Source organism: Canis lupus, chromosome 5 (assembly GCF_003254725.2).
Source record: "Canis lupus dingo isolate Sandy chromosome 5, ASM325472v2, whole genome shotgun sequence".
NCBI classification, from domain to species: domain Eukaryota; kingdom Metazoa; phylum Chordata; class Mammalia; order Carnivora; family Canidae; genus Canis; species Canis lupus.
This window is the reverse complement of record NC_064247.1, coordinates 33,575,659-33,603,413: the sequence shown is the minus strand read 5'-3', so window position 1 is coordinate 33,603,413 and position 27,755 is coordinate 33,575,659. Positions and strand designations below refer to the sequence as shown.

Below are 27,755 nucleotides of genomic sequence, written 5' to 3'. Positions count from 1 at the left end.
GAGCCAAGGGCAGATGCTCAACCGCTGAGCCCCCTAGGTGCCCCTGATGTATATTTAAATATGACCTCAATCATCAAAGTGAACTTCTGAGATAGAAATTATCTCCCGTTTTACAGATAAGAAGCCTGAGTTAGAAAGATGCTGAAAAGTCGGGCCCAACCTCACCCAGCTCCTAGGAGGCAGAGGGGGGAACGAGTGCCAGGCTGCGCCGTAGAAACACAGTGGCAGGAAAGGCGCCCTGGCTGCGCTTCGGGCTCGGGGTTAGCAGGAAGGGGCGAGCCCTAGAGGAAAGGTCCCAAAAGACCCTGAGCCGGTTTCAGGACATGAAGGGTCCTCATGGCAGAGCTAGGAAGTTTGCAGGAAATGGGGAAGCTGAACAGCGTCGGGCTCAGAGGGGACAGGTGTGCTGTTGGCTCCCTGGATGAGCTGATGCGGCGGAGAGGAAGCTGGGGCTGGACCGTAGGGGAGAGAGGGTCTCGGCACCCCCTCTGGGCCCTACAGGAGTGGGAGCAGGGAGGCCAGAGGAGAATCCCACAGCTCTCTGCTTCCTTCAGGTGACCCCCTGCAGGACCCACAGCCAAGCATCCCTCTGCCCAGCCCCCACATCACCTTCCACCTGTGGACCGATGAGGAGCAGCTCTGTAAGTGCCATGCCTCGCCCCTGCCCGTGGGGAGCTGGCTGGGAATAGAGGTGTGTGTGTCTGTATGTCTGTGCGTGTGTGTGTGCGTTCATCTGTATGCCCCTGACTCCCTGAGCTGTTTTGCACATCTGGAAGGATCCGTTGTCTCTCTATCAGAATAGCTCAGTGCATTAGCCACCAACTAATGCGGGCTGTGTCCAGGACGTGCCACATGCTCATGTTGATGCCAACAGACAATCAATGTCCCCAAGAAGGAGGCTGTCACCAAAAAAGTTACAGTTCCAGCAACTGGAGGGGGTCTTCCAGGGAGACCTGCCTGCCTGGCACTTCCGTCCACACCACTGTCCCATCTGGCTGTCCCCAACTCTTCTCAAGGCAGATGTGGGGGCGGGGGAGGTGCAGATTATGGTGCCAAGTGCTGAGCTAGTGAACTGGGTTCACGTCCTGAAACTTCCTTTCAGGTCCTGGGCCATCCTAGACTGACTCAGTTTTCTCATGGGAAATCAAACAAAAGTAGATTAGAAAAGTCTGGAAGTCTTTCCTGGCACATGTAGGGTCTGCTCTCTGTGTCCCAGGGAAAGCCACAGACAGTGGGAAGAAGGGAAGAAGCTAATGAGGACTCCAGGGTCGGAGAAGCAAGAGGTACTGAGTGAAGCTGACTTTTCTGCTACAGGACTTCTCAGAGCCTTTGATCTGCTCACTAGGGGAACCCAGCAAGAGGTGGCAGGAATAGTCAGGGTTCTCCATCTTTGTAGTCCCCAGAATCTTTGTTCCTTGGTGGGGCATCTTGTGGGGCTTCTAGTCGGCTGAACGGGGTTTGGGTGAGGCGGAACACACAGGCCCAGCCAGCCTCTCCTAACCTCTATGCCCTGACGGTCCCCTCATTCTCTGTGTCCCAGGGAAGGAACTGGTCCTCTTCCTGCGCCCGAGATCCCAAGTGCGCCTGAGCGCCGACCTGGAGGCCTTGGACCTGCAGGGCCTGTGGCCAGACCGGGAGCTGGCCCGGGCGTCCATGCTGTCCACCGACAGCGGCATCGAGCGGGACCTCCCTTCGGGGGCCGACGAGCCCCCGGGACCGGACAGCCCCGAGACGGAGCGCGCCGGGCTGCAGCGCAAGGGGGGCATCAGGAAGCGGGTGTGGCCCCCGGACGTGGCGATGCCTGCGTGCTGGGCCGGGCCGCAGGGGCTGCACCGCAGGACGGGGGTGCCCGGCGGGGTCGGGGAGCTGGTGCCCGGCGTCTCCCGGCTTCACACGGCCAGGGTGCTGGTGCTGGGGGACGACAGGATGCTGGGGCGCCTGGCACAGGCCTACCACTGCCTCAGGTAGGGCCCCGGGGCGGCGGCGGGGGTGGGGGCGGGGGGCAGAGGGTGGGCAGCTTGGGTGGGGTGCTGGCCGGGGCACAGGGGAGCCCCAGGCATCACCGGCTGGGGTAGACGCAGTGCATCCCCGCCGCGGACCCCCGTGCTCGCCGGCTCCGCGCACTCGTGTCCCGTGAGCCCCGCAACCCTCGCCACCGCCCCCCAGGACAGGCGCTGCTGCGCCCGTTCTGTAGATGAGCAGACAGGCTCGGAGGGGTTGATTACCCCGTGCCGCGGCCAGAGGTGATCGGTAATCAGAGCCAGGATGAGGAACCGCGGGAGGCCGCAACACCTGCCCGCCCCCCCACGCTCTGCCCCCCCCCCCTTTGCCAGGAAACGAGAGACTCAGAAGTTCTGCCTCACCCCCAGACTCAGCCTGCAGCTGTACTACATCCCCGTACTGGCGCCTGAGGTGGCTGGGCAGGGGCGCGCGGGGAGGGGGGAGGGGGGAGGGGGCTGCCCGCAGCAGGGGCGCGGGGAGGGGCTGCGCTGGGCCCCCGCTGGCCCCCCATCCTGGGCTCCCAGGGATAGGATCAACCCTCTTTAGGATACGGGGCTGGGGGATGCCTTCTAGAAGCCCCCAGAACCCTCCAGAACCCCCGGACGGGGGCCCTGGAGGCCCAACATCCCCCCATGGGGCTAGCCTGCCCGTTGCTGGATTTTCTTTTGCCTTTCTAAGGGACGTCATTGCAAGCTTCTTCTCAAACAGAGGCTCGCGCACACGCAGAGCACACTTCCCGGGGTCCCCTAAAAAGAAACCTCAGGCAGTGGGAGCCCGTTTATGGATGAGGGCAGGGCGGACACGCTCAGCCTTGCAGCTCTGCATTTCTGTTGTCGGGCAGTCTGCTTGCTTTTTGGGCAGCGTTAAAAGCAAAGCAGTCCTTGTCGCTCAACTTGCAAGGCTGATGATGGTCACTCTTCAGTGTCCCGGGCAAGTGGCCCTCAGCCGAAGGTATCCCAGCTTCCCCGAAGGTGTAAACCTAATCCTCTCCACGTGGCAGAGGAACTGAGGTCCCAAGGGGTTCAGTGATGGGGCTGTTTGCCCCAGGGACCCTCTGGCCAGGAAGAAGGTGCCAGAGACCAAGCCTGATGGGTCTGCCCCATCCCCTCGTCCCCAGAAGCCAGCGTCGTGCAGACATTCGGAGCTCAGGGAGCTGGCCACGTTCCTGGGCCGCGCAGACCCGTGGTACGAGAGCACTGTCAACACACTGTGCCCGGCCATCCACAAGCTGGCAGAGATGGTAGGGGGAGAGGCTGCGGGGTGAGGAGGGAGGCAGGTGGGAGGAGGCCGTTTTCAGATCCCACCCTTGACTCTCAATCTCAGGAGTCTGCCCCAGGGGTCCCCCCAGGGTGGGATGGGACTGGAAGGGAACACAGGAGAGGAGCCCTAAACGGTTAGGGTGGAAATGCCCTCGGAGCTCCTAGCAAGCACCTGCTGTGGGTGGGACACTGGGGAAAAGATGAACTGAGGCCTTCTTCCATCAGCCTGGAGGCCAATTTTGGGCCAATTTTGTGTCAATTTTGTTTCTTCTTTTCTGAGCTTCCCGGGATGGTTTCTCTGTATGACTGCGTGCTCCCACATGCCAGACGATGTTGCGAGCACTGGCGCTCTGCAGCCCTGCCAAGCCGACACTCCTGTTGGCAGGTGCTACTGTGGCCACGTCCCCGTTGTGACAGGTCGAGCCCCTGGGACACAAAGAAATTAGGTGACTTTGTCCTAATTTGGCAAAAGGAGAGGTGGAGTCCCACTCGGAACCAGACAGCTTGAGGCCAGAGCAGGTCCTCTTGACCACAAACCATGCCCTCACCTCCAACCCTCCTGGGCGGTAGGGACGATGCTCCCATCCTTTACTGACTTGAAAAAGCCTTCATCTAGTAAGAGAATCTTTTATTATTATTATTATTTCGAGTAAATTCTACTCCCAATGTGGGGCTCAAACTCCCCACCCTGAGATTGAGTCAGCCAGGCAGGCACCCCTGATATTAAGAGACTCTTCACCATTTTGGGTGTTGGAGACATTTTTTTTCACCACTTTGTTACTCATTTGTCAATTTCGTCAGTAGTGGGTTTGGTTTTTTTGACTTACGGAAGTTTGATAATTTTATGTAGTTATACAAGGAACTTTTATCCTTTGTGATACCTTCCTGCTCAGGAAGGTCTTCTCAATGCTAATTAAATTATATCCTAGATATATGCTGATCACCTCCTGTACCTTCTAATGTCTCCGTTTTTACATTTAAATAACCTGCCTGTGAGATCAATTTCAGGGTTTAGTGGGAAGCATGCAAATTTCTTTTTTTTCCCCAAATGTTTAGCCAGTTGTCATAAAGCTATTTATTGCCTAAGCCATCTTGCCCCGTCAGTCTGAAATGCCACTTTTATCGTCTACTAAATTTTTACAGATGCCTGAGTTTATTTCAGGATGCTTATGCTTTCTCGTTGATCCATTCATTTCCGGCCCCATTAGCACTTTTGCATTTTAATAGTTGGCAGGGTAAGCGTACACCCCGTTACTTGGCTTCTTGAAAATGTTTCAGACTATGTTTGTGTTTGTTTCCAGATAAATATTAGAAATTTTGTCAAGTTTTTTTTTTTAATTTAATCTCTCTCCTTGGGATTTTGATTGAAATTTGGAGGAGAGTCAGCCTTTTTTTTTTTTTTTTTAGATTCTATTTATTTTATTCATGAGAGAGAGAGAGAGAGGCAGAGACACAGGCAGAGGGATAAGCAGGCTCCATACAGGGAGCCCAATGTGTGACTCAATCCCAGGACCCCAGGGTCATGACCTAAACTGAAGCCAGAGGTTCAACCACCAAGCCACCCAGATGTCCTGAGAGCCAGCCTCTTTTAGCGTGTTAAGCTGCCCTCTCTGGGAGCACAGTGTTTATTTTCATGTAGGGAAGTCTTCTTATGTATCTCTCAGGATAGCTGTGCACTGCCATCATGGTGCTTTTACCCATTTCTGGCTAAATTTCCTCCTTATGTTTCATAGTTTTTTTCTTGCTATTGTGAATGGTGTCTCTCTCCCCTTATATCTGGGCAGCAGGTCCTCCTCTATAAAAGGAACATCTTGGGGCACCTGGGTGGCTCGGTTGATTGAGCATCTCCCTTTGGCTCAGATTATGAGTCCTGAGATCGAATTCTGTATCAGACTCCCTGCTCAGCAGGGTATCCGCTTCTCCCTCTCCCTCTGCCTGCCACTCTGCCTACTTGCGCTTGCTCACTCGCACTCTTTCTCTCAAATAAATAAAAATCTTTTTTTTTAAAAAAGGGGGGATCCTCTTGATTTTAGGTACCTTATTTCTAACTTGACACTCTACTGTGATCTTCATGTTGTTTTATCACCTGATGGATTGGGGTGCTTTCTTGAAACTTCTAATAGACGTGGGGGGGGGAGGCCTGTTTTCCAAATGATTGCTTACCCAGAAAATGTATTTGTGTGTAGACACAGAAGACTGTTTAGCTGGGTATTAAAATACTTTTTCTCGGGATCCCTGGGTGGTGCAGTGGTATGGCGCCTGCCTTTGGCCCGGGGCACGATCCTGGAGACCCGGGATCGAATCCCACGTTGGGCTCCCAGTGCATGGAGCCTGCTTCTCCCTCTGCCTGTGTCTCTGCCTCTCTCTCTCTCTCTCTCTCTCTCTCTCTCTCTCTGTGTGTGTGTGACTATCATAAAAAATTTTTTTTTAATTAAAAAAAATAAAATACTTTTTCTCAAAACATAGAGGCTATTAGAGGAAGAATGTCTGGTGCAGGTCTCAGTTGTGCTCTTTTGTCCCTACTTTTCTCCGTGGTCTCCCTCCCCTTATCATTAACAATTTATACAGCCCCTACACTAACTCTGAAAGTGGTTTCCACATGAAGAGACTGGAAACACTGTGAGCAAGGACAGTATTGTTGGAGTTCCTTCCTTCCTCAGGGTGCCCTTTCTGAAGGGAACTATATGTCAATAGACCAGACAGGAGGGTCAGAGGAGATGTTATAAGATCAGGTAGAAGTTGGATGAGATAAACTCTAGTGCTTCCCAACTCTGGTAAATATGTAAACATTCTAGTTCTTTTTTTTTTTTTTTTTTAAGATTTTATTTGGGACACCTGGGTGGCTCAGTGATTAAGAGTCTGCCTTTGGCTCAGGGCATGATACTGGAGTCCCGGGATCGAGTTCCACATCGGGCTTCCCACATGGAACCTGCGTCTCCTTCTGTCTATGTCTCTGCCTCTCTCTGTGTGTCTCTCATGAATAAATAAAATCTTTTTAAAAAAAAATAAAATAAAAATAAATTTAAAAAAAGATCTTCAAGAGGGAGAAGATGGCTCCCTATGGGGAGCCCAATGGGGGACTTGACTCCAGGACCCTGGGATCATGCCCTGAGCCAAAGGCAGATGCTCAACCACTGAGCCACCCAGGTGCCCCACATTCTATTTAAGAGGAAAAAAAAACCTGGTTTTGCTTTATAATCATATATGGTTCTGCTTTATAATCATAGGAGGAAAGCCTGTAAGACATGGCACTAGTGCTTTCCTAATAACTCTTAAATGTTAATCTGTTGATATATCCAAATACCCCCACAAGAACTGAAGGAGGCAACAGACCACCTCACTTCTCATGTCCAAGGTCACTTGGCCAGTGAGTGGCTGGAACCCAGCCCAGACTCTGTGATCATGGGCTATATCTCAAGCGTCTTGTCTACCCCAAGTACCCTACTCAGTGTGTGCCACCTAGAGCCACTCCATGTGTCTTTCTGCAAGTGGAATGAATTGGAGGCCCTGGGGAACGGGGACTCTGGACAGGTGTATCTGGATCAGGAGGGGAAATCGGGTAGAAGGAAAGGCCTGGAGTGTGTTGAGGGACCAGCTGGGTTAGTGCCTCATAGAGGGTACATGGAAGTATTGTGGTTGGTGTTACCATAAAATTAGCACCTCCCACAGTAGCATAGAGGCTGGTGGCTGAAGACACTCTCTGCCCCCTCACAGCCCCCTTCCCTGGACACATCCCGGAAGGTGGACCCCTTCATCCTGGATGTCATCACCTACTATGTTCGCATGGGCACCCAACCCATCTATTTCCAGATCTACACAGTCAAGGTAAGTGTCCCCCAACCCGGGACTCCATGGATAGTGTACCAGCCTGATGGACCCCAGGACCCCACCCCATAAACACCCTGGCTCAGGGGAAATGCAGCTTACCAGGGTACAAATGGCCAATTCGCCAGACTTGGCTGTTAACTCCATCTTCCCAGTCTCCGGATGAATTGGAGAATTATCAGCTTCAATGACCTCCAGTGCAAGCAGAAGCAGATCTTCCCGTGGAGGGATGCGTTAGGCCTTGACCCCGTGGGGGGCTGGGGACAGGCAGCTGTGAATGTTATCACCAGGAATCGCTTTCCCTCGGAAATCCTAAATGCTCACTTTCTAGTCTCTGATCACAAACTCTCATCCCTGCAAGACCTTCTCCCCTTCTCCCCCAGGACCTACCTCCTTAGGGAGATGGGCAGATTCTCAGGTCCACCTGCCCCTGTCCATACTGCTCCATCCCAACCCTGGCTTCCTGGTCCCTCCATCTCCCTTCCCAGCAAAACCCAAGCCCAAAGGGCATTGCAGTGTGCCTCACCTCTCGCTCAGCTCAGGCTCCTGAGCACCACCTGGGAAAGCAATCTGGACACAGGCGTCTCCGTGGTGTTTGGCCTCAGCTGGGCCCATGAACGCCGACTTCCCGGCAGACTCCCTCTTCCCCTGCAGCTATGGCTGTCACCTCCTTCCCTGCTTTTCTCACGCCCTTCACTTTCAGTGACTGACTTTGCCACCTGTTCCTCTGGGGAGAACGGAAACCATGAGATGTCCTCAAACCCACTGTCCACACCTATCAGTGCATGCACAGCATCACTAGCAGATGCGGGGCGCCTCCAGCTCGGGCAAAACCTCATCATCGTGCCCTTCCCCTCAGCCAGCTCCTCTCCTTGGCCCTCCCCGTTGTTCTGTCCCTGTCACCAAAAATGCACAGAACAACCTCTGGAGCCTGCGAGGTTTCCGTTCATTTCCCTGCTAAGCACGTTGCCTAAGTGACAGGGCCTGGAAGGGAGAGCCTGAGCATGAGGCGTTTCTCAGACTTTGTCTCCATCTTTTTTTTTTTTTTTCTTTAAAACTATTTATTCTTGAGAGACACAGGGAGAGAGGCAGTCTCCCTGTGGGGAGCCTAATACGGGACTCATCCCAGGACAGGTCACGCCCTGAGCCGAAGGCAGATGCTCAACCCCCGAGCCACCCAGGTGTCCCCTCTGCTATTCTTAATTCAGAGTGATCCTTGTGCATCTGCTGGGAGGTCGGGAGCGAGTGGGAGGGAGGGGGATGTGGCCTGCACAGCGTTCCTGTTTTTCCGATGTCTGTGACTGGGGCATGGTCTGCGGCCCCGGGCAGCCACTTTTCTTCTGTGATCCCTGTTCTCAAAGACCTGTGGCCCCTTCTCCCCATGGTGCCCACATCTGTCCACACCTGTGCTGTGCTGCAGGGCTGTGCTGGAGGGCTCCCTTCAGAGGCCTGTCCTGTGCCCCGCCCCAGATTTCTGGGCAAACCCTCCCCCAGAGCAGCCCAGCTCCCCCTGGCCCTCCCTCCCAGCTGGCCTGGCTGTGCAAGTCAGGACAGTGCTCCCACCTCTGACCTTGCCCGGCTTGCCCTCACCCTCTGTGAATGGTGTGTCCCCCTTCTGCCCTCCCCATCAAACCATAGTGGTTACAGGCAGTTTGGGCTTCAAAACCAGCTTCTTCCCCGATTTATAAACCTGTCACATTGCTGGGGACACGTGGATAGCAGGTCCAGGAATCACTGTATGCGGCTTGGGATGTAGTGCTAGCAGGATGGGACAGGATGGGGGCACCCCGGGTCCTGCATCTGGACACTATTCAACCATTGACTCCCTGGGGCTCTGGGGGATGAGGGCGAGTGGCCCGAGGCAGAGCTGGCCTCCTCCATGACCTCCTCTCCTCCAGATCTTCAGGGACCTGAGCCAAGACCCCGCAGAGGATATCTTCCTCACTGAGCTGAATGTGAAGATCCAGGACTCCAAACTCCCCAAAGGTGAGCATCTGTTTCTCCTGTCCCAGAGCTTGCTGACTCATCTTCCCCGCCAGGCCCTGTTTTCCAGGGTCCTAACGGGGGACCTTGGCTCCTCCATTCCAGTCCTGCCAAGACTGGAATCCTTGAGATGCCTCCTTTCCATCCAGAGGGAGATGCTGTCAAAAATTCTGCAGCCTAGGGGAGGCTGGGTGGCTCAGCGGTTCAGCATCTGCCTTCAGCTCAGGGCATGATCCTGGGGTCCTGGGATCAAGTCCCGCATCAGGCTCCCCACAAGGAGCCTGCTTCTCCCTCTGCCTGTGTCTCTGCCTCTCTCTCTCTCTCTTTCTCTCTCTCATGAATAAAAATCTTAAAAAAAAAAATCTGCAGCTTAGTTTGGCCTTGGTGAGGTGGGGAGCAGGGTGTCACCCACCCTCAGCCTCTCCTCCCCTTGTCCCTCAGATGGCTTTTCACCCAGGAGGAGGGGTGTGGCTGAGGGCCCGGGGGCCGAGCTCTCCATCTGCTACCAGAAGGTGAGTGGCAATGGGTGTGCTCAGAGGAGGTTGGGAGGTCCAGCGGGGTGGAAGCCAGTGTCAGGGACATGCAGGAAGGGAACACACAGAACCAGAAGAACTGTCAAGCTCTCTCCTTGAGGCCGCCTCCACGCCTCTCCCAGCCTTTGGAGGGTTTGCAGGGTTTGGTGGATGACAGTTGGCCTTGCGTGCAGCCAAGGAGGCCATCTGATTTAAGGAACAAAGGGGCTGTCCTATCACTGAAAAATACCCTCCTCCCTAGCTGACCGTATCATCAGAAACATGTTCCCTTGGGTCTGGGATGCTGAATGTACCCCCTGGGGTCAAGAGTGCTGTAAGCCTCTCTCTGCCAGCCCTTTCTTGGACACTAGTGACACAGACAAGAATCTCAGGGCAGGGGCAGGAAGCAGGACTGTTGACATGAGGAGGGACAGGGCTCTTCTGGGGACCCCCACCTGTTCCCACATCCTCATCCCCAGGCCCTGCTCAGCCACCGGGCTCAAGAGGTCACCAGTTCCGTGCGGGCCACCGGGCTGGTCCTGAAAGCCCTTCCAGCCAGTGACACTGAAGGTGAGGAGTGGAGAAAGCAGAAAGAGAGAGAGAGAGAGAGAGAGAGAAAGAGAGAGAGAGAGAGAGAAGGCACAAGAAGGAGGGAAGAGTGAGGAAGAAGACAGAGGGTCAAATGACCACAAATGGGGTGAGCCCAGGGAATCGGGCCTCTTGCCCATCCCTGAGGTCACAAAAACGTGACTGAGCACCTGCTGGTGCTGGGCATGGGGTACCTGGGTGAAGCAGGGTCCCTACCCTCAGGCTGCTCACCAGTGGGGAACATGCTGGGGCATGGCCTCTGGGCGTGCCCTGTAGCCTGAGGAGACACGGACCGGAAGGCAGAGGGACCCTGTGGATGGGGGTGCAGGAGGGGGATGCCCTCCTTCCTCTGTTGGGCCTGCAGGGTGACTTGTGTTTGGTCTGGAAATGAGATGTTGTATTTTGGATGATGCTCCAATGGAGCAGATACTCCCCAGATCACAAAGGAACACCACCGGTCTAAGTTATCTGCTTCTGGCCAATTACCTCATTACAGCCATACAGTGGATGATAAGGTCTTTTGATTCATTCCCTAAATCTAAAGTGGGGGTGGGGCACCTGGGGGGCTCAGGGGTTGAGTGTCTGCGTGATCTCAGGGTCCTGGGATCAAGTCCCGCATCGGGCTCCCCTCAGGGAGCCTGCTTCTCCCTCTGCCTGTGTCTCTGCCTCTTTCTCTGTGTCTCTCATGAATAAATCAATAAAATCTTTAAAAAAAAATCTAAAGCAGGGCTGATAAGATATTCCCGTTGATATGCATATCGCCAATTCTAAATATGAGCTTTTGGGTTAGCCCCCGGGTCTTCTGGAACGATGGGAAGTTCAGTAAGCTGGGTTACATCACTTGAACACCTTGACCAGAGGCCAGGCAACGTTCTACATCAAACACATCAACTCTGATTCCTAAAAGATCGGCATTGTTAGCGTCAGCAGCTTCGTACTGGAGAGGTGAACCGAAGCCAGAGAAGTGACCACCCAAGGTCACGTCCGTGAGGAAGAGGACAGAGCAGGGAGGCGCACCCAGGAAGCCCAGTCCTGGCTTCTAGGCGAGTTGAATTTGGAAGCGATGGGGACCTCCTCCGCTGGTGCGTCTTTGACGCCGTTGAGGGAGACATGTGCTCTTACCCAAGAGGTGGTCAGAGTGGGTCAAGAGCATTGATTCAAGGTCCCCAGATGAGCTGGCTTGGAGGGCCAGCTTTGCCGTTTACCATCTGTGTGACCTTGGGCAAGTCACTTGCGACCTCTTTACCTGTTCTTTCACTTCTAAAGTGAAGATAAGGTCCTCACTTATGTATGTAAACTAGCACGTTAGCTCTGATTATTAGATTTCTTTAAAAAAGAAAAAGATTTTATTTATTTATTCATGAGAGAGGGAGAGGCAGAGGGAGAAGCAGGCTCCCTGCGGGGAGCCCGATGCGGGACTCGATCCCAGGACCCCAGGATCATGCCCTGAGATGAAGGCAGATGCTCCACCACTGAGCTACCCAGGCACCCCTAATTGTTAGATTTCTATTTCTTTTACCAGACTCCCCCAGCCCCCACTCTACTAGTGTTCCTCTCCTTGCCAGCATGCCCAGGGGCTTCGGGGAGGTTCCATAGCACCTTCTTGCACTGAGGAGGGCTGCAGGAGCAGGTGCAGAAAGGCACTGGGCTTGGCAGTGGCTGCCAAGCCTGAGGATGCAGAAACGTCGTGGGTTCCACAGGGAAAGAGGAGGGATGTTCGGGACCTGCACCCAGATGCCATCAGAAAGAGGGGGTTGGGCAGGGTGCAGGAGGGGCCAGGACGGCTCCGGAGAGGCCCCTCACAGCCACCCCCACCCGCCTCATTCCTCCCAGTTTCGGGGCCCACCCACACTCCACCATCTGCTGCTCCCGTCACAGACCACACGTGCCTGAATGTCAGCGTGACGGAGGTCGTCAAGTCCTCCAACTTGGCGGGAAGATCCTTCTCTGTAAGTACTGGGGTAGAATGGGATGGTCTGAGAGGGCAGGGGGCCGGGGGCCCGAGGTGGGGGTGTTCAGAGAAGGGGACGTGACTTCTGAGCCTTTGCTGTTGCAGTGGGTCCTCCTACCGAAAGCATCTGCTCTCCCCGGGTCTGTGAGGCGCATCCCTCACACACACTGAGAGCCAAGGCCCTGCCCTCCACCTGCTGGCCACCAAAGCACCCACGACATGCCCCAAAACAGAAACTGCATGTGCATTCTGGCTTCCCCCACACAACCCAGCGGCCAGACTCCCACACAACAAACCTCTGATCACATGGAACCAGCTCTTTTAACCTCACGGCCCTACCACTGCCCTTTGCCGATATCGATACTCATTGATTTCAATTCCCTTATTGTAGACCAGGGCCCACCCATAGGCTCCCTACCTGATGACCTCTCTGGACCTCATTTCCCTACTCAGCTGGACGTGGACCCCAGGATTACATTTGAACCCTGCTCCAGATGCCCTACACCCCTACACCCACCAGGCAGACACTTGCTTTGGATCAAGCTGCCTACTCAGCCTGTGTCCTCAGGTGGCTGAGTGCTTCTGGAATAAATCCTAGTCCCTGGGTGCCAACACCTGACCTCCCACCTCAACAGGACCCTTGGCATCACTCAACCCTCTTCCTTTGCACCTCTTCTGGGCTCTGCTTCATCTATTTTAGTGTCTTTTCTCCCGCGTGGACCTTCTCTACTTCTCCTCCCTCGTAGCCTGGAAACGTGCTTGGGTCTTTTCCATCTGAGAAGGAAAATCTCTACTGTGACCTGCCATCTCTTTAGCCACCACTGTACTCCTTCCCTTGCCAGTCAAGTGTCTTGAGAGATACCCCCAGACGAGTTTCCAGTCCCTTACCAAATACTGTCCTGCCCACTGCCCTCTGCGTATGGCCCACCCCACTGTGACAGTCACCTCCATGTCACTAAGACCACTCACCTTCCACTCCTTAATGTTTCTTAATTTTCCCCTTTATTTTTTTTAATTTATTTATTCATGAGAGACACAGAGAGGCAGAGACACAGCAGAGGGAGAAGCGGGTTCCCTGCGGGGAGCCCGATGTGGGACTCGATCCCAGGACCCCAGGATCATGCCCTGAGCTGAAGGCAGATGCTCAACCACTGAACCACCCAGGTGTCCCTGTCTTCCCCATTAAAAATAATATTTTAACCTATAAACAAAACTTGAGTGATTTGGGGAAAATACAAAAAAAAAAAAACCCACAAAGAAGTAAAACCACTTCTAGTCCCATTTCGTAGAGATGACTATCATCCTATCAAGGTGCAAACATCCAGCGTCTTTTCTGTGTATCTGTCCATAATTGATAGGTACACATGCACACGGGTGCTTAGTGCCTTATACGTCTCCTCAACTGTGAGCAACTTCCTGTTGGGGTTTTATCTATGAGAAATCTGGGTCGAAACTTGACTTTCTAGAGAAATTCTGTATTTGCCTTTGCCACAGGCCCCCGGGACATTGCGAACCCAGGACTGTATTTCAAGTTAACTTCTAGGCTCAGAAATTCCCAGACCATGCAGAGGGTGAACACATACACCCCGGATCCACCCACAGGCAGACTTGTGGCTCGGAATTCCCAGGGGAGACTCATCTTCCTCACCCAAAAGCACAAAAGACTTCTAATTGAGTCTTTTGCTGTGAGTGTAGCCCTCAAGAGTCTTTGAAGGGGACCTCAGTTTCCAATCCCTCGGGCCTGTCCCATGGTCCCCATGGCCGTTGAAACCCAAGCTCCTTGATTCCTGACATCACCCAAGGACCCCGGGATGACCAAAGCACCTGACCCACACGACTTCAACTTTAGAATTTATATGGCCTTGTGTTTACCGCCCCATACATGCTCAATTTTTATTTTTTTATTTATTTTTATGTTTTTTATAAATTTATTTTTTATTGGTGTTCAATATGCCAATATATAGAATAACACCCAGTGCTCATCCCATCATGTGCCCCCATCAGTGCCCATAACCCAGTCACCCCCACCCCCCGCCCACCTCCCTTTCTACAACCCCTAGTTCGTTTCCCAGAGTTAGGAGTCTCTCATGTTCTGCCTCCCTTTCTGATATTTCCCACTCATTTTTTCTCCTTTTTAAATATCCTGTGACAATGAAAGAGGACATGTATGGTTTCTGTCTACAGAATACAAAATGAGGTCCTTGATTATTAGGTCAAATACATTGTATTGCTTTAATCAGCAATGTGAAAATTGTTGTCCCCTTCATCTATCCGAAATAAGAAAGGTTTGCCAACATTCCTGGGATGGCTTTTGATTTTGTCAATTCGATCTCAGTTCATTTAAATCTGAATGTTCGAGTTTCTGACGCTGCTGCTGTGAAATATAATGCCTGCGTTTGCCCAGTCTTGGTATAAGACTGTTCCTTTTTCTCCCTTTCTAGGAGTTTCTGGTGCTTCCTTTCATAGAAGGTTCTGGACTATCACAAACATATGCCTTGGTGGAATCTTTTTCATTCATTTTTGTGGATCTTTAAAGGAGACTCGTATTTTTTGGTTCTAATATATTTTCTAATAGAGTTTTAAAAATTATTCCCCTCCTCTATTTGCTATTTCTTTCGTGAGCGACAGTCAGTCAGATGTTAGGCCTTCTACGGGGATACACTGATTTTCTCATCTTTTCTGTCTCGGGACCCTTCTCTTTCTTTTCTTCAAGCTTTAAAAGTTTTCTTCAAATTCATTTTCAAGAATTCTTTCTTTTCTGATTTTTTTTTAAGATTTTACTTTTAAGTAATCTCTACACCCAATGTGGGGTTCAAACTCACATCCCCAAGACCAAGAGTCACATGCTCTACCGATTGAGCCACCCAGGTGGCGCCCCTCTGGTTATTCACTTTTAATAGCATTCTATTCTTGTGTCACTGATATAATATCTTCTCTCTCTGAAGAGGTTAATTATGGTTTATTCAAAATTTTCTTCCACCCCCACTGCCTTGTATCTGTTTCCTGCAAAGTCCTGTTTTCTGTGTGTTTGGGTCGCTCGCCTTTCTTACCTTTATAATTATTTCTTTTTAAGATTTTATTCATTTATTCATGAGAGACACACACCGAGAGAGAGGCAGAGACACAGGCAGAGGGAGAGGGAGAAGCAGGCTCCATGCAGGGAGCCTGATGAGGGACCCGATCCCGGGACTCCAGGATCACACCCCGGGCCGAAGGCAGGCACCAAACTACTGAGCCACCCAGAGATCCCCTATAATTATTATTTTAAAGTTAGAGGCTATCTTCAAATATCTGGCAATACTTGGCTGATGTTTAAATTGGAGAATGGGAGAGACGCCTGGGTGGCTCAGTGGTTTAGCGCCTGCCTTCAGCCCAGGGCATGATCCTGGAGTCCAGGAATGGAGTCCCATATTGGGTTCCCCGCAGGGAGCCTATGTCTCTGTCTCTCTCTCTCTGTGTCTCTCATGAATAAATAAATAAATAATCTTAAAAAAATAAAAATAAATTGGGGAATGGGGCACTAAAAAGCTGAATCAATGATGGGCTACTCAATGGGCAGTCAGGAGGCCATAGACCTTCCCATGGGGGAAACCCAAATGTCCATATGCTCAAGTCTCATTGGTAGGACAGTCTTGTTTTCCCAAGAGAGGGTCCTTTAGGTTCCTGCCTTGGGGACTTCGGGGCATAGGCCTGCTGGTGCCTATACTCTGGAGCTGGGCATTCACCATTCAGTGAGTTCATGTAACCCACCTGCATGGACAACTTTCACTCCGTCCTCCAATTGTGCTGCCCCCAAGTCCAGGATCTCTCTGGTCCAGCTTCTCTGATGCCTGGGGCAGGGGTAGGGCTCATTGCTTGGCTCCTCGGGCTGGAAGTGGGAACCTAAAGCCATCTAACCATTCCTTGTAAAACTTCTAGTCAATTCCCTTTATTCAGGCTCCATTTTATCCCCACTACCTGAGGAATGTGTGGCCTCCAGGTCAGAATCCTTTCCAGAGCTTTAATCCTTATGTTTGACCTTCCTCATTCTGTCCTCACATATTGTCCTTTAGGGCTTTGGGTGTCTTCTAGTTTCATGAAAGATGCATCTCCTTGTTTTTAGGCAAATTATAAGAGGAAAGGAACGATAAAATATATGCTCTGCCATTTTGAAATAAAAAATCCTCATCCCTTTATTTTTAAAACACTTTTATTTTAGTTATGCCTCTTGTTAAAAGTTGGATTTTGGTATAGTTGGATTTTGTTCTCAGTCTGAAAGTCTGTGTTTTTTAACGAAGGAGAATTTAATCCACAGACACTAACTTGACATGCTACTCGATCTTACTCTGCCGTCTTATGGTGTGTTTTCTGATTTTTGTAATGTTTTGCTGGTTTTTTTTGGGGGGGCGGCTTACATTTTGTTTGCTTATTTTTCCCCTGACTGACAATTTGCAAGCTGTATATGCTACTTTTTTTTTTAAGATTTTATTTATTTATTCATGAGAGACAGAGAGAGAAAGAGGCAGAGACACAGGCAGAGGGAGAAGCAGGCTCCATGCAGGGAGCCTGACGTGGGATTCGATCCCGGGACTCCAGGATCATGCCCTGGGCCGAAGGCAGGCGCCAAACCGCTGAGCCACCCAGGGATCCCTACTTTTTGTATAGTAGTTACCTTTATTTTATTTTTTTAAAGATTTTATTTATTTATTCATAAGAGACACAGAGAGAGAGAGAGAGAGAGAGGCAAAGACACAGGCAGAGGGAGAAGCAGGTTCCATGCAAGGAGCCTGATGTGGGACTCGATCCTGGGTCTCCAGGATCACACCCTGGGCTGAAGGCAGAGCTAAACTGCTGAGCCACCTGGGCTGCCCTAGTAGTTACCTTTAAATTGAAGATAGATAGATATTTGAAGATATATATATATATCTGAAGTCCCACTTAAGTGTTGATATACTAATACAGCTGGCTTGCAACACTGTCATGGACAATTTCCTTCTTTTTCTATTCCTTCGATCAGTTTTTTTTAGATTTATTTATTTATATTATATATAGAGAGAGGGTGTGTGCAAGCAGGGGGAGGGGCAGAAGGAAAGAAAAAAAAATCTTAAGCAGGCTCCACGCTCAGTATGGAGCCCAATGCAGGGCCTGAGATCATGACCTGAGCCAAAACCTAGAGTCTGATGCTCAGCCAACTGAGCCACCCAGGCGCCCCATCCTTTGACCAGTTTTTAATGAGTTCCACCACTAGGACTGATGCTCTGTTCTTCAAGTCTTTAAATTCTTTAAATCTGTGATTTCAGAGATACCACTTTCTCAAAGTTCTGCATATCTGAATTGTGACTTTTTGGCCTCTTTCCTTGGGCTCTTTTCCCTAAACCAGTTCCTTAAATGGCTGCTGTTCTCAACTTCCATCCATGGCCCACTTCTTTTCCCAGTCCCCGGACTACCTAACCCGTATATGTGGTTTGAGTCCAACATGTTAAGAATACCCAAATCCACATCTCCTGCTCTGATAATCACCCCCTGAATTTGACTCTGCATTCAACTCTGCACGGACCGGATGTCCCATAACACCCCAAATTCAAGAGATTCAAAACCAAAGCCAGTACTTTCAAATTGTTAAGAGCTCTCCAGAACCAGGCTGAGATTGCCGGGGTTCAAAGCTTGGCTCTGCCATTTACGAGCTCGGTGACTTCAGGCAAGTTAATCAAGCTGTCTGTGCCTCGGTCTCATCATCTATAAATGGGGGATGATAGTAATAGTAGTGACCTTACCCCGTTGTTGTGGGGATGACATGATTGTCCCACGCAAAGCTCTCAGAAGAGCGTGTGGCCAAGTAAGAGCTGTCTATGTGCTAACAATTTTTATTTCATCCCCTTCCTGCTGTGGCTAACCTCTCACTTAATGGGACCGTCATTAACCAGTCACCTCTGCCAGAATTTGGGGAGCCCCCTCAGATGCCTCCTCTTCCTCACTTCTCTGTGTCCCTCAACACTTCTCAAACCTCTCCCTTCTCCCCATCCCCTCCCTTCTGAGCCACCTAGGTTGACAAACCACCCCAATCTGCCCAGGACTAAGGACTGCTTCCCTGGGGGCATGGGACATCCCAGGCAAATCAGGACAGGGTGGCCACCCTTGGTCCAGACCTTCACCATCCCCTTTGCCTGGACAAACACAGTAGCCTCCTAGCTGGTCCTCCTTGATGCCACTGCAATGCTCCTCAGGCCCACCCTCCACATCTCTGTCCAAGTGATCTTTGTAAAATAAAACTCGGACATGTCTGTCTGTGCTTCAGATGCCTCCATCATTTCCCATAACCATGATAGAAGGGTGGAGAAACTCTTCAGCGTTGCATAGTGCTGCTCCTCTTCTGCTTTATCCGCATCTCTGGCCACCAGAGCATGGGAGTGTTCCAGCGGACACACCTCTGTGCCTTTGCTCAAGCGCCGTGCATGGCCTAAAACCCATTCTTACCTTTCTCTTCCCCATCTTTTCATAGCGCATATTTGTACTTCAAATTGAAATTCAGGTGTCCTCTCCCCCGGGAGGCCCTCCCTGATGCTCTTCCCTGTTCTCCATACCCTTCTCTACCCACTCCACTCCACTCCTGGGTCAGCTAGGTGACCCCTTCGGTGCTACCAGACAGCCCTGGGATAAGCTAGGTGACACCCCACCCCCGGTGCTGCCAGACAGCCCTGGGGTAAGCTAGGTGACCCCCTCGGTGCTCCCAGACAGCCCGGGGAGCATGTGTAACACCAAGGATGGCATCATCTCTGTTCAGTGAGGAACCACAAGTGCCCTGGCCTCAGCCCTCGTCCTGGTCCTCCCCATTCTCCCTCAGTACTCAGAGCACTCAGCGTGCTGTCTCACCCACAGTCGATGCTCCCAGATGCTTTCTGAGTCCTCCAGACTGAGCCCACCCCACCCCCCAGGACCTCAGCCCTAACCCGAGTGCATCTTTTTCTGGGACAGCCCATCCTCTGTAGGAGAGCTGTGATGGGCTGAGGGGTCTCCTGCACTGAGCCAAAATCTGCCTTCCTAGTGGGCAGCTCTGTGCAGGCGCCTCAAGTTCCGAGGTGGCCCCCCTCACCCTCCTGCGTCTCTTCTTTCCAAGTCAGTTCCCTACAACTATTTCCGTTTCCAATGACCTCTTTAAACAACCTGCTTCTGGGCCTTCTGGGAAATCTAAACTTATCACCCCATCGAGTTCCCTTTTACCCCTGCCCTGTGGAGGCGTAATTCCACAAGCTGTTCTTTGCCCTGGGCACCCAGGCTGGTCAGTGGGTGCTCTGCACAAATGGATGGGTGATAAACACAGGGTGGCAGGGGAGGTTCGTGGTGAGCTAGAAGGAAGGAATTCTGCGCTTGGAGAACAGCAGGGCAAGGGCGCAGTGTCTGGCTTCGTGAGTCTAAGGGGGCAGCAACGCTACTGGCCAGACTGGAAGACTGAGGTAGGAAAGTGGTGGCAAATGAGGCAGGAATGGTAGCGCTGGGGCTTTGGGGCAGGGGAGGCAGTGAGCTGTGAGGAGCAGCACTTTGCTCAGCCCCTGAGGAGCTGAGACTGACACCCTTTGCAAATTCGGCATCTGGCCCTCCCAGTTGACCCTAGGGCTGCAGCTATAGAGTGAAATCCAAGAGTCCTGAGGTCCCATGAGGCCAAAGCCAGGCAGGTCTGCGTGTGTCCAGGCATGCAGACCACAAAAGGGAAACCAAGACATCTAGGAGGTGAAAGGAGACCCCGTAGACTGGCTACCAGGAGGGCAGGATCGTGGAAGCCCGGATCCTGCTGGGAGTCACCTAGAGCTGCCTGATGTGGAGAAAGAGCACTGTATCAGGAGTCGGGGGCTGGGTCCCATTCCCTGAAAGCTCTAGAAGGTCACACAGTCAATCCCTCCAGACTTCATCTTCTCCTCTGTGGGAACCTTGAGTTTCCCTTGCCAGCTGGGGTCATTTCAGGTGGGGTTCCCTCAGCTATCATAATGCCTCTGGCTTTCCCCACTCCCTGGCCCACACAGGACTTCAGCCTCCCTGCAGTCTCTCCAGGTACTTCTGGAAGGTCACAAACCTCTCTCTCTTTGTGTTACCCTCTGTCCTGACAAGGCTTCTGCCTTTGCTCACAACCCACCTGTTCCAACTCCTATGAGTCTAGAGATAGAGTGATGGCAAGGGGGGCCTTGGGCTGGGAGACAGAGCAGTAGAAGAACCCACAGTGGGGTCCCCATCCCCTCTGACAACCAAAGCTGCTACTACTCATGCTTGGCTCCTTCTCCCAAAACTATAATTACAAAGAAGAACAATAACAACCGGCTTACCGTGTCCCCAGCACTTGGTATATACTCTCCCTTTTAATCCTCACAAAACAATCCTACAGGGTAATCACTGTCACTACCAGGGGAGAAATGAAAGCACAGAGTGATTAAGAAATACATCCCAGGTCACACACCCAGGCAGAGCTGAGATTGGAACCCAGGAAGTCTGGCTGTAAAGTGTCTCTCTCTCTCTCTCTCTTTCTTAAATAAGTAAATTTTTTTCTTTCTTTCTTTCTTTCTTTCTTTCTTTCTTTCTTTCTTTCTTTCTTTCTTTTTCTTTCTTTCTTTCTTTTTTTTTTTTTTTTTTAATGCCCTTACCTGGCCTCAACTCCAGACCACTTAAAGCAAAATCTCTAAATTTTACATTTTGGAAAGGTGAATCTTATGAGCAGCCAGGGTTTGAGAATTCTTGAACGAGATGAACCCTACAGGCTCAGAAGGTTGTGGGAGGTGAACCACCCAAAGCCACTGTCTGCTTGCAGGGTGGGCTGGCCATCCAGAAAGGCCCTCTGAAGGCCCCACCTGTGTCTGGCCCCCAAGTGATTCCATGACACAGCCACAGGCCCAGTCTGCATCATGAGGGCAGATGGCTGCTTCCCAGGGAAATAATTTTGCATATAATCCAACTCTGAGAACAGTAGTCAGAACTCATAAAACCCCTGAAATACCACCCCCTCCAAATTGCACATATAATATACACGCCTGGTATACAGGGTGGCTGAAGCATCTTGATAACCTGGCAAGTACCAGCCAGGGCAGTGGTTTGAAATTTAAGACAACAGATTGGGAGAATTGCCTAGAATTGCCTCCCAACAGATTGGGAGAATTGCCCTCCTCTCACTTGCAGGAAGAGAGCTGGGGACCCCATGTGCTGAACTGAAGAAATACGCCACAGAGGGCAGGAGGTGTTGGCAAGGCCCTGTGTCATGAAGGTGACACTCACACAGGCTGTCTCTTTGTTGCAGACGGTGACCAATACCTTCCGGACAGCCACCATCCAGATCCAGAGCCAGGACCAGAGACTCCTGACGCTGCTGCTGGACAAGGATGGTCGGCGCATGTTCAGGGACGTGGTCAGGTGAGGCCAGGCCTCACCACCCCTCTGGGCCCCATGGAGCCAGCCCTGACAATCTCCTGCCTCTAGCCTGGGACACCTGTCAGAGGCGGACCCTGGGGCCAGGCAGGTGTGGTCCACCTGGTGGCATGGACTTAGGCCACTGCCCTGTGATTTCCTGGGAACCCGGGGAGAAGAGCAAAGGAATGGGGCAGCTGATGCTATCAATGTTTCTGGAGATTTCCTCTACATACACTCAGCCTGTGGCCGCAGCCACAGATCCAACCCCTCTGTGCTGGCACTGACCCCCTCGACACAGGCTGACCTTCTGTGGCAGCTGTGCTCCCGTTAATGTGAGCCTTAGTGGTCTCTCCAGGGGCAGGTGGTGTATCTGGGTCAGGAAGTGACCTATACAGGCCCACCTCCTATCCCAGGGTTCTCCCGCCCCCCACCTGGGTGCTCCTTCCTTGTCCTGAGCCCCCCCTCTGTGAGACCTCCTCCTGCGTACCCCATAATGGAGAGGCTGTCTTCACAATGCCTCAGCAGATCTGCCCCCAGAGATCTGTCTCCTGAGCTGGCCTCTCTCCACCACAGGTTCGAGGTTGCTCCCTGCCCAGAGCCATGTTCTGGGGCGCGTAAGACCAAGGCGCCGTGGCTCGGTTCACACCAGCTGGAGGTGGAAGGCACCAAAGCCAAGCCCAAGCCCCTTCTAATGCCCATCAACACATTCTCCGGCATCGTCCAGTGAGCCCGAAGGGGCAGCAGAAGCGCTGAGTCCGAGAGCCCCAGACCAAGAGGGATACACTACCCCACCGACCTCCAAACACTCACGCCAGCAGCTGGAACAAGGCCTGGCTGCCCTGGGTGGCTTCTGGCTGTGAGTAGGAGCCAGCGAATGACCTGAGCAGAGGGAGCGTGGCCATGGCAGGTGATGGAGCAGGGCCCACGCCCTGGCCTGAGGACGGTCCCTGCAAAGCTGCGCACATGCACGACCCAGCTCCGTGCACAACTGTCCACACCTTCATTTATTTCTAGTTCACGCCTCTCCCACCCAAGCTCCCCATTCAGCCCTTAAAACCCAAGTGTGAGCTGCTATTTTGGCCCCAGGCACCATGGCCTGGGGGAAGCTGGGGAGCAGAGCAAGGGCAACTGCACCTGTTCTCTCCTGAGTCTGTTCCTTTCTCTCCCTCCAGCCACCGCCCACACCCTGCCTTCCCCGGGCAGGTGTCTCTCCTGGATGAGAGGAAAATGTCAGATCTAATAAAGGCACACTAAAGCACTTTCGCTTTTATCTAATACCTAGCGACATTTGGGTTTTAATAGAGATCTGGGGCCATACTTGATCTAACCTAGTGAATCCTCTTTGGCCAGTTGAGAGTTCCCTGGAGTATTTATTGGCCTGTTCTGTCTGCTGGCCCACCCCATCTCCCCATTCAGGGTGACTTAGGGACCTCTGACCGGCTCTGTCCCAAAACAGAGATGGGGATGCAAAGTAGTTTCAGAGGAGCCAGATATTAAAGACATGAACATGCTTGGCTTTTGAGCTCCAAAACTTACATCCAGATGTAAAGTAGGGATGATCAGTGTGACACAGAACCATTTCCCTCACCCCTAGGACTAGGTGTGTGGGGTGGCCGGGAAAGCAGTAGAGGGAAGGGTCCCTGGGGATAGTGGGAGGAGGTGTGTGGAAAAATCCCTTGCAGGTTCGGGGATCCAAGAGTAGAGAGGTTGGCACTTTACTTTTGGCCTCATTGCCTGGGGGGTAGCGGCAAGTCTGTAAGACCCCCTATAAGAGGGGGTGCCTGGGGGTCTGGGCAGATGAGTTGAAGAGACACCTATATGGCAGTGTGCCTGCCCCTCAGTGGATATCAGCCCTGGACAGAGTGAAGATGGAGGAGAGGATGGATGTGAGATCCTCCACTGAAGTCACCCCACCACCACCACCACCACAGAACCCAGGGAGAGAGGGATTAGTGACAGTCCCCGGGAGACTGAAGTGATTTTAAACCGGAAATGACTAATGTCCTTGAATTTGAGTGAGTTTACTGGGAGGTGGCTAGATATTATTTTTTTTCTGCTATTGACATGATATAAACTGATCCCTATCAATCTTGACATTCATGGTTACTAGGTTCTTTAAGCAAACATTGGCAGAGTTTACCAGTTGTTAGAATTAGGTGAGAACTCTGGGCTCCTCCTGCAATAATCTCTCTACCAGCTCACAATAAAAGCAAGTTGTAGACCAAATTTTGCTACACATTCAGACTGGCGTTGGCAAACTGCCATCCCCCTCAACCCCAACCCCAGCCGCACTAGGTGCTCTGAGCCCACCTTGCATGAAAATGTCATTGAATCAGTGGCTGGACACTGGACCATTTGGGAGTAAAGTCTACACCATTTCAAAGGGCTGGATCACTGGGTTCTCTAGGTTTTCTTCCTTTCTTTCTTCCTTCCTTTCTTCCTTTCTTTCTTTCTTTCTTTCTTTCTTTTTCTTTCTTTTTTTTTTTTTAGAATTTATTTATTCATGAGAGACAGAGAGAGGCAGAGACACAGGCAGAGAGAGAAGCAGGCTCCCTCCGGGGAGCCCGATGCGGAACTCAATCCCAGGACCTCAGGATCACGACCTGAGCCGAAGGCAGACGCTCAACTGCTGAGCCACCCAGGCGTCCCTCTAGGTTCTTATAAGTGCTCACCCACGCAAGAAAAGCCTCCGACAAAACTGTAACCCATCCATGTGACACGAACACCACTAATTTCACCAGTGAAATTTCTCCAGTAGCTATGAGGCTCATTCATGAAACCAGTTCTGTTGATCTAAGATTGTTGATGTGCTGGTATTAAGCTGCCTCTGGAGTTCAGCTTTTGGAGTAAATGCCAGCTAACTGCCTCTCCAGTGTGGGCTCCCTGATTGGACAACTGAGCCCCCTCAGGTGTCGATTAAAACTGTCTGATACATACATCCTATCACAGGGGCTGGAGCTCCCGCCTGGGTGGGGTGCAGGGGGCCACTCCAAGACAGCCCTGGCTCTCAGCCCTCTGGGTGGGGATCGTCTCCGCTGAAGAACACTGTGTCCCCGCGGGGAGCCTGCTTCTCCCTCTGCCTGTGTCTCTCATGAATAATTTTTTAAAAAATATATTCTAAAAATTAAAAATAAAGAAAGAAAACCGTGTCACCAATAATGCCTCTTGCGGGGGGTGGGGGGGGAGCAGCTGGCATCCAATGACACAGCTCTATGCCCTGGGGACAGAGAGCTGCCTTCCTGGAATTCTGCTTCGAATGGATGGAGACAGTCAGGGAAGGAGATGAACACGCGAAACACAACCCCCTTGTGTGCTGGGTGGTGATGCTACCGGGGAAAAATTAGGTGGGGGAAGGGGTGGGATTTGTCAGTGGCGGTGGACAGGGATGGTCCCTGAAGGTAACGGGGCGGTCCTTGACGGAGGAGGGGGCCCCTCTCACGAATCCCATTCCCGCTGCCCCCACGGTCCCCCAATTTTCCTTGCCCGAGGCAGCCCAGGGACCTAACTCAGGTGTGCGGGCGCCCCCGGGCCCTAGCCTGGAGCGCACCCGCAGGCACAGGCCCCACCCGGGCGCACGCGCGCTCACGCCCCGGGACAGCAGGTGCAGCCTCAGGTGCGCGGGCCCCGCGCCCACCCCCACCCCCACCCCCACCCCGGCAGGTGCGGCTCCCGGGGGCGGGGCCACTTCCGGGCCGGCAGCGGACGCGGCGGGGGTGGGGGGCGGGGGCGGGGGCGGCCGTTGGCCCCGAGACCGCGGTGCCGCCCGAGGCCGGAGGCGACGCCCCGCGCCCCGCGCCCCGCGCCCTGCTCGGCCCCCGCCCGCCCGGGACCGACGGAGCCGGGCAGCCATGAGCGCCAACCCGCAGTGGGACATCAGCAGGGCGCTGGGGGTGGCCAGGCTGTTCCACCTGGTGTGCGGGGTCCGGGACGCCTGCGTGACCCCGTTCCTGACCCTCTACCTGAGGCAGCTGGGCCTGGCCGCGCCCTGGGTGGGCGTCCTGATGGGGGCCAAGCACCTGGTCGCCGCCTTCTGGGCCCCCTCCTGGGCCTTCCTGGCCAAAAGCTACCGGAAAAGGAGGGCGCTTCTGACGGGCTCGCTGCTCGGCTCGGCGGGGGCCAGCCTGCTGATGGCGCTGGTGCCGCCGCCGGACGAGGCTCCCGCAGACCCTTCCTGCAACGCCAGCCGCGGCGCCCGCCCCAGCGCCCTGCCCCCCGCGGCCGCCTCGATCCCCCGGGCCGTGGGCGCCCCTGGCCTCAGGCGCGCACCTGCTGGAGGTGTCCACGCACCGGCCGGCCGTCCAGCCGGCTACACCGTGGGCTACGCCGTGGGCTCCGTGGAGGGAGCCGGGACCGCAGCCCGAGTTCTCCCTCCCGTGGCTTCAGGGCTGAGGGACACCGCTAGGGCAGGTGCTTTTAAGGTGGGCAGGACCGCACCCCCTCTGCTTGCTGGGGGCACAGCCCCGGGAAGTCCAGCCAACTTGTCAGCAGCCAAGGGGGACGCGGGGGCCCTGGGCCTCTCCTTGGAAGGGCTGCGGTGGACCTTCCTCCTCTCCCTGGGGTCCGTGGTGTTCTGGGAGCTGCTGACGGCCCCCCTGGAGCAGGTGGCCGACGACAGCCTCTACGAGTACCTGGATTTCGTGGATGCCACCGACCGCTACGGAAGCCTGTGGATCTGGAGGCTGCTGGGCCTGTCGGCAGGTGTGTGCGGCATCGCAGCCGCCGTGGGACAGCTGGAATGCTTCGTGGCGACAAGTGGCCCACGGGGCGTGTTGCACTTCTACGGCTACTCGGTGGTCAGCACCGTGGCTTTACTGGTGAGCATTGCCTTTCCTGTCCCCATCTGCAGGCGACAGGAGCCCAGCTACAAAACCATCAAGGCGCTGTCGCTGGTAGGAGGCGACCCCCGCCTCATTCTCCTCACCTTCACCGTGTTTCTCGTAGGAGCCGCCACCAGCGCGGTGCAGAACTTTCTCTTTTGGCACATGAAAGACCACGGGAGCAGCGAGCTGGTCATGGGCTTCTCGGTGGCCCTGGGCTTGCTGGGGGAAATCCTATTGCATCCGTTCAAAACGACGTTGCTTAGGAAACTGTCGAGGATGGGCACGGTGGGGCTGGGCCTGGGCTGCCTGGCGGCCCAGCTGCTCTACTACTCGTTCCTCTGGAGCTGGTGGGCCGCCCTCCCGGCCCAGATCTTGAGCGCCGTCAGCAACGGGGCTCTGTGGTGGGCAGTCAAGGCCTCAGTGGAGGACCTGGCCACTCCCAGGACAGAGAGACCTCTGGGTGCCATGTTCCGAGGCCACATTTTCGGGGGCGGGTCCAGCCTGGGCAGCTTCGTGGGGGGCTTCGTGGTGATGTACTTCAGCCTGGCTGTGCTGTATCGGGCCTGCTGCGTGCTCCTGCTGCTCTGGCTGGCCTTGCTCCTATCCATCCAGTCCAGACTGCCCCAAGAGCAGAAAATAAACTACTCGAAACTGCTGGTCATGGAGGCCAGTGACACGAGCGACTCTGAGCAGGGGACAGAACGGGACTGGCTTGTGAAGGCCATGAGGGAGGAGTACTCAGAATAGATGGGCAGACAGAAGATCGAGATGTGCTGATCTGGGAAGGCGTGGATGGGGCTAGTGCTGGGCAAAAACTCACCTGCTGAGGACGAATGCCGAGTCCTGCCTGGGGCTGCAGGGCAGCCTGGAGAGAGAGAAAGCAAGTCTGCGCAGAAGCCCTACGGGATCGTCTCATTGCATGATTTTCTTTACTTTTATGGTAAAAGGAGATTTAACTTTTTGCTGTTCAATCTTTTTTAAATAATGGAGGAAAAATACATTTGCTAAAAAAAAAAAATGCCCTTTGTATTCACCCTGTTTTGGTGTGTAAGGTTTCCAAGAGGTGACTGGTACCGATTCTGGTGCTATTGGTTTCAGCCACGGCTGGAGTGCTCAAATTACACCGGCAGTGCCAGGAAGACAGGTGGCAGAGGGGGCAGCTGGCTTTGTTTGGTGAGTCATGTGTGTTCCTATGGGTCCTAAAAGCATGAGCCTGATCTTATAGAAGCCATGCTGTGGGCAGGTGAGAATGGCAATGAAAACCAACACTCTTCTCTCTCTCCTGCCACTGACACACAGGTGCCCACACGCACACCCTGGAGCCTGGGTTTCCAATCAGAGCAAAGATGGGCCCTGCACTATGTGTTGGGGGGAAGGGACATAGGGTAATAGGTTTGCATTCTGACTCTCAACTGTATGTGTCACCAGGGAGGGGTACGATCCCTAGAATTGT

General features: G+C 53.2%; 2 protein-coding genes across 10 annotated transcripts in view; both read left to right on the top strand.

Annotated features, from left to right (window-relative positions):
• PIK3R6 (phosphoinositide-3-kinase regulatory subunit 6) overlaps window positions 1–22,740 on the top strand; it is a 56,383-nt gene extending 33,643 nt beyond the window's left edge. For 6 of the 7 annotated variants that reach the window (XM_025428396.3, XM_025428395.3, XM_025428398.3 and 3 more), the window contains 11 exons: window positions 555–641; window positions 1,541–1,964; window positions 2,334–2,412; window positions 3,119–3,241; window positions 6,975–7,085; window positions 8,984–9,071; window positions 9,510–9,580; window positions 10,060–10,150; window positions 12,002–12,117; window positions 21,373–21,485; window positions 22,056–22,740. In XM_025428396.3, coding sequence (XP_025284181.3) covers window positions 555–641; window positions 1,541–1,964; window positions 2,334–2,412; window positions 3,119–3,241; window positions 6,975–7,085; window positions 8,984–9,071; window positions 9,510–9,580; window positions 10,060–10,150; window positions 12,002–12,117; window positions 21,373–21,485; window positions 22,056–22,209 — 1,457 coding nt within the window. In that variant the 3' untranslated portion in view covers window positions 22,210–22,740. The remainder of the gene's footprint in view (window positions 1–554; window positions 642–1,540; window positions 1,965–2,333; window positions 2,413–3,118; window positions 3,242–6,974; window positions 7,086–8,983; window positions 9,072–9,509; window positions 9,581–10,059; window positions 10,151–12,001; window positions 12,118–21,372; window positions 21,486–22,055) is intronic. The other variant, XM_049110207.1, reaches the window with a different exon arrangement.
• Window positions 22,741–25,277: 2,537 nt separating this feature from the next.
• On the top strand, window positions 25,278–27,474 carry MFSD6L (major facilitator superfamily domain containing 6 like). 3 transcript variants are annotated; one of them, XR_007410749.1, is made up of 2 exons: window positions 25,278–27,242; window positions 27,401–27,474. XR_007410749.1 is itself a non-coding variant. In XM_049110204.1 (1 exon), the coding sequence occupies exon 1, from the start codon at window positions 25,331–25,333 to the stop codon at window positions 27,047–27,049; it is 1,719 nt and encodes a 572-aa protein (XP_048966161.1). In that variant the 5' UTR covers window positions 25,278–25,330; the 3' UTR covers window positions 27,050–27,261. The 3 variants fall into 3 exon arrangements, 1 of the variants encoding a protein (XP_048966161.1); XR_007410750.1 differs by lacking the exon at window positions 27,401–27,474 and adding an exon at window positions 27,355–27,371; XM_049110204.1 differs by lacking the exon at window positions 27,401–27,474 and having other exon boundaries at window positions 25,278–27,261.
• Window positions 27,475–27,755: the final 281 nt, after the last annotated feature.

What these genes read in the sequence shown, in the direction of transcription:
- MFSD6L (XM_049110204.1), top strand. Translation starts at nt 25,331, where the DNA reads ATGAGCGCCAACCCGCAGTGGGACATCAGCAGGGCGCTGGGGGTGGCC.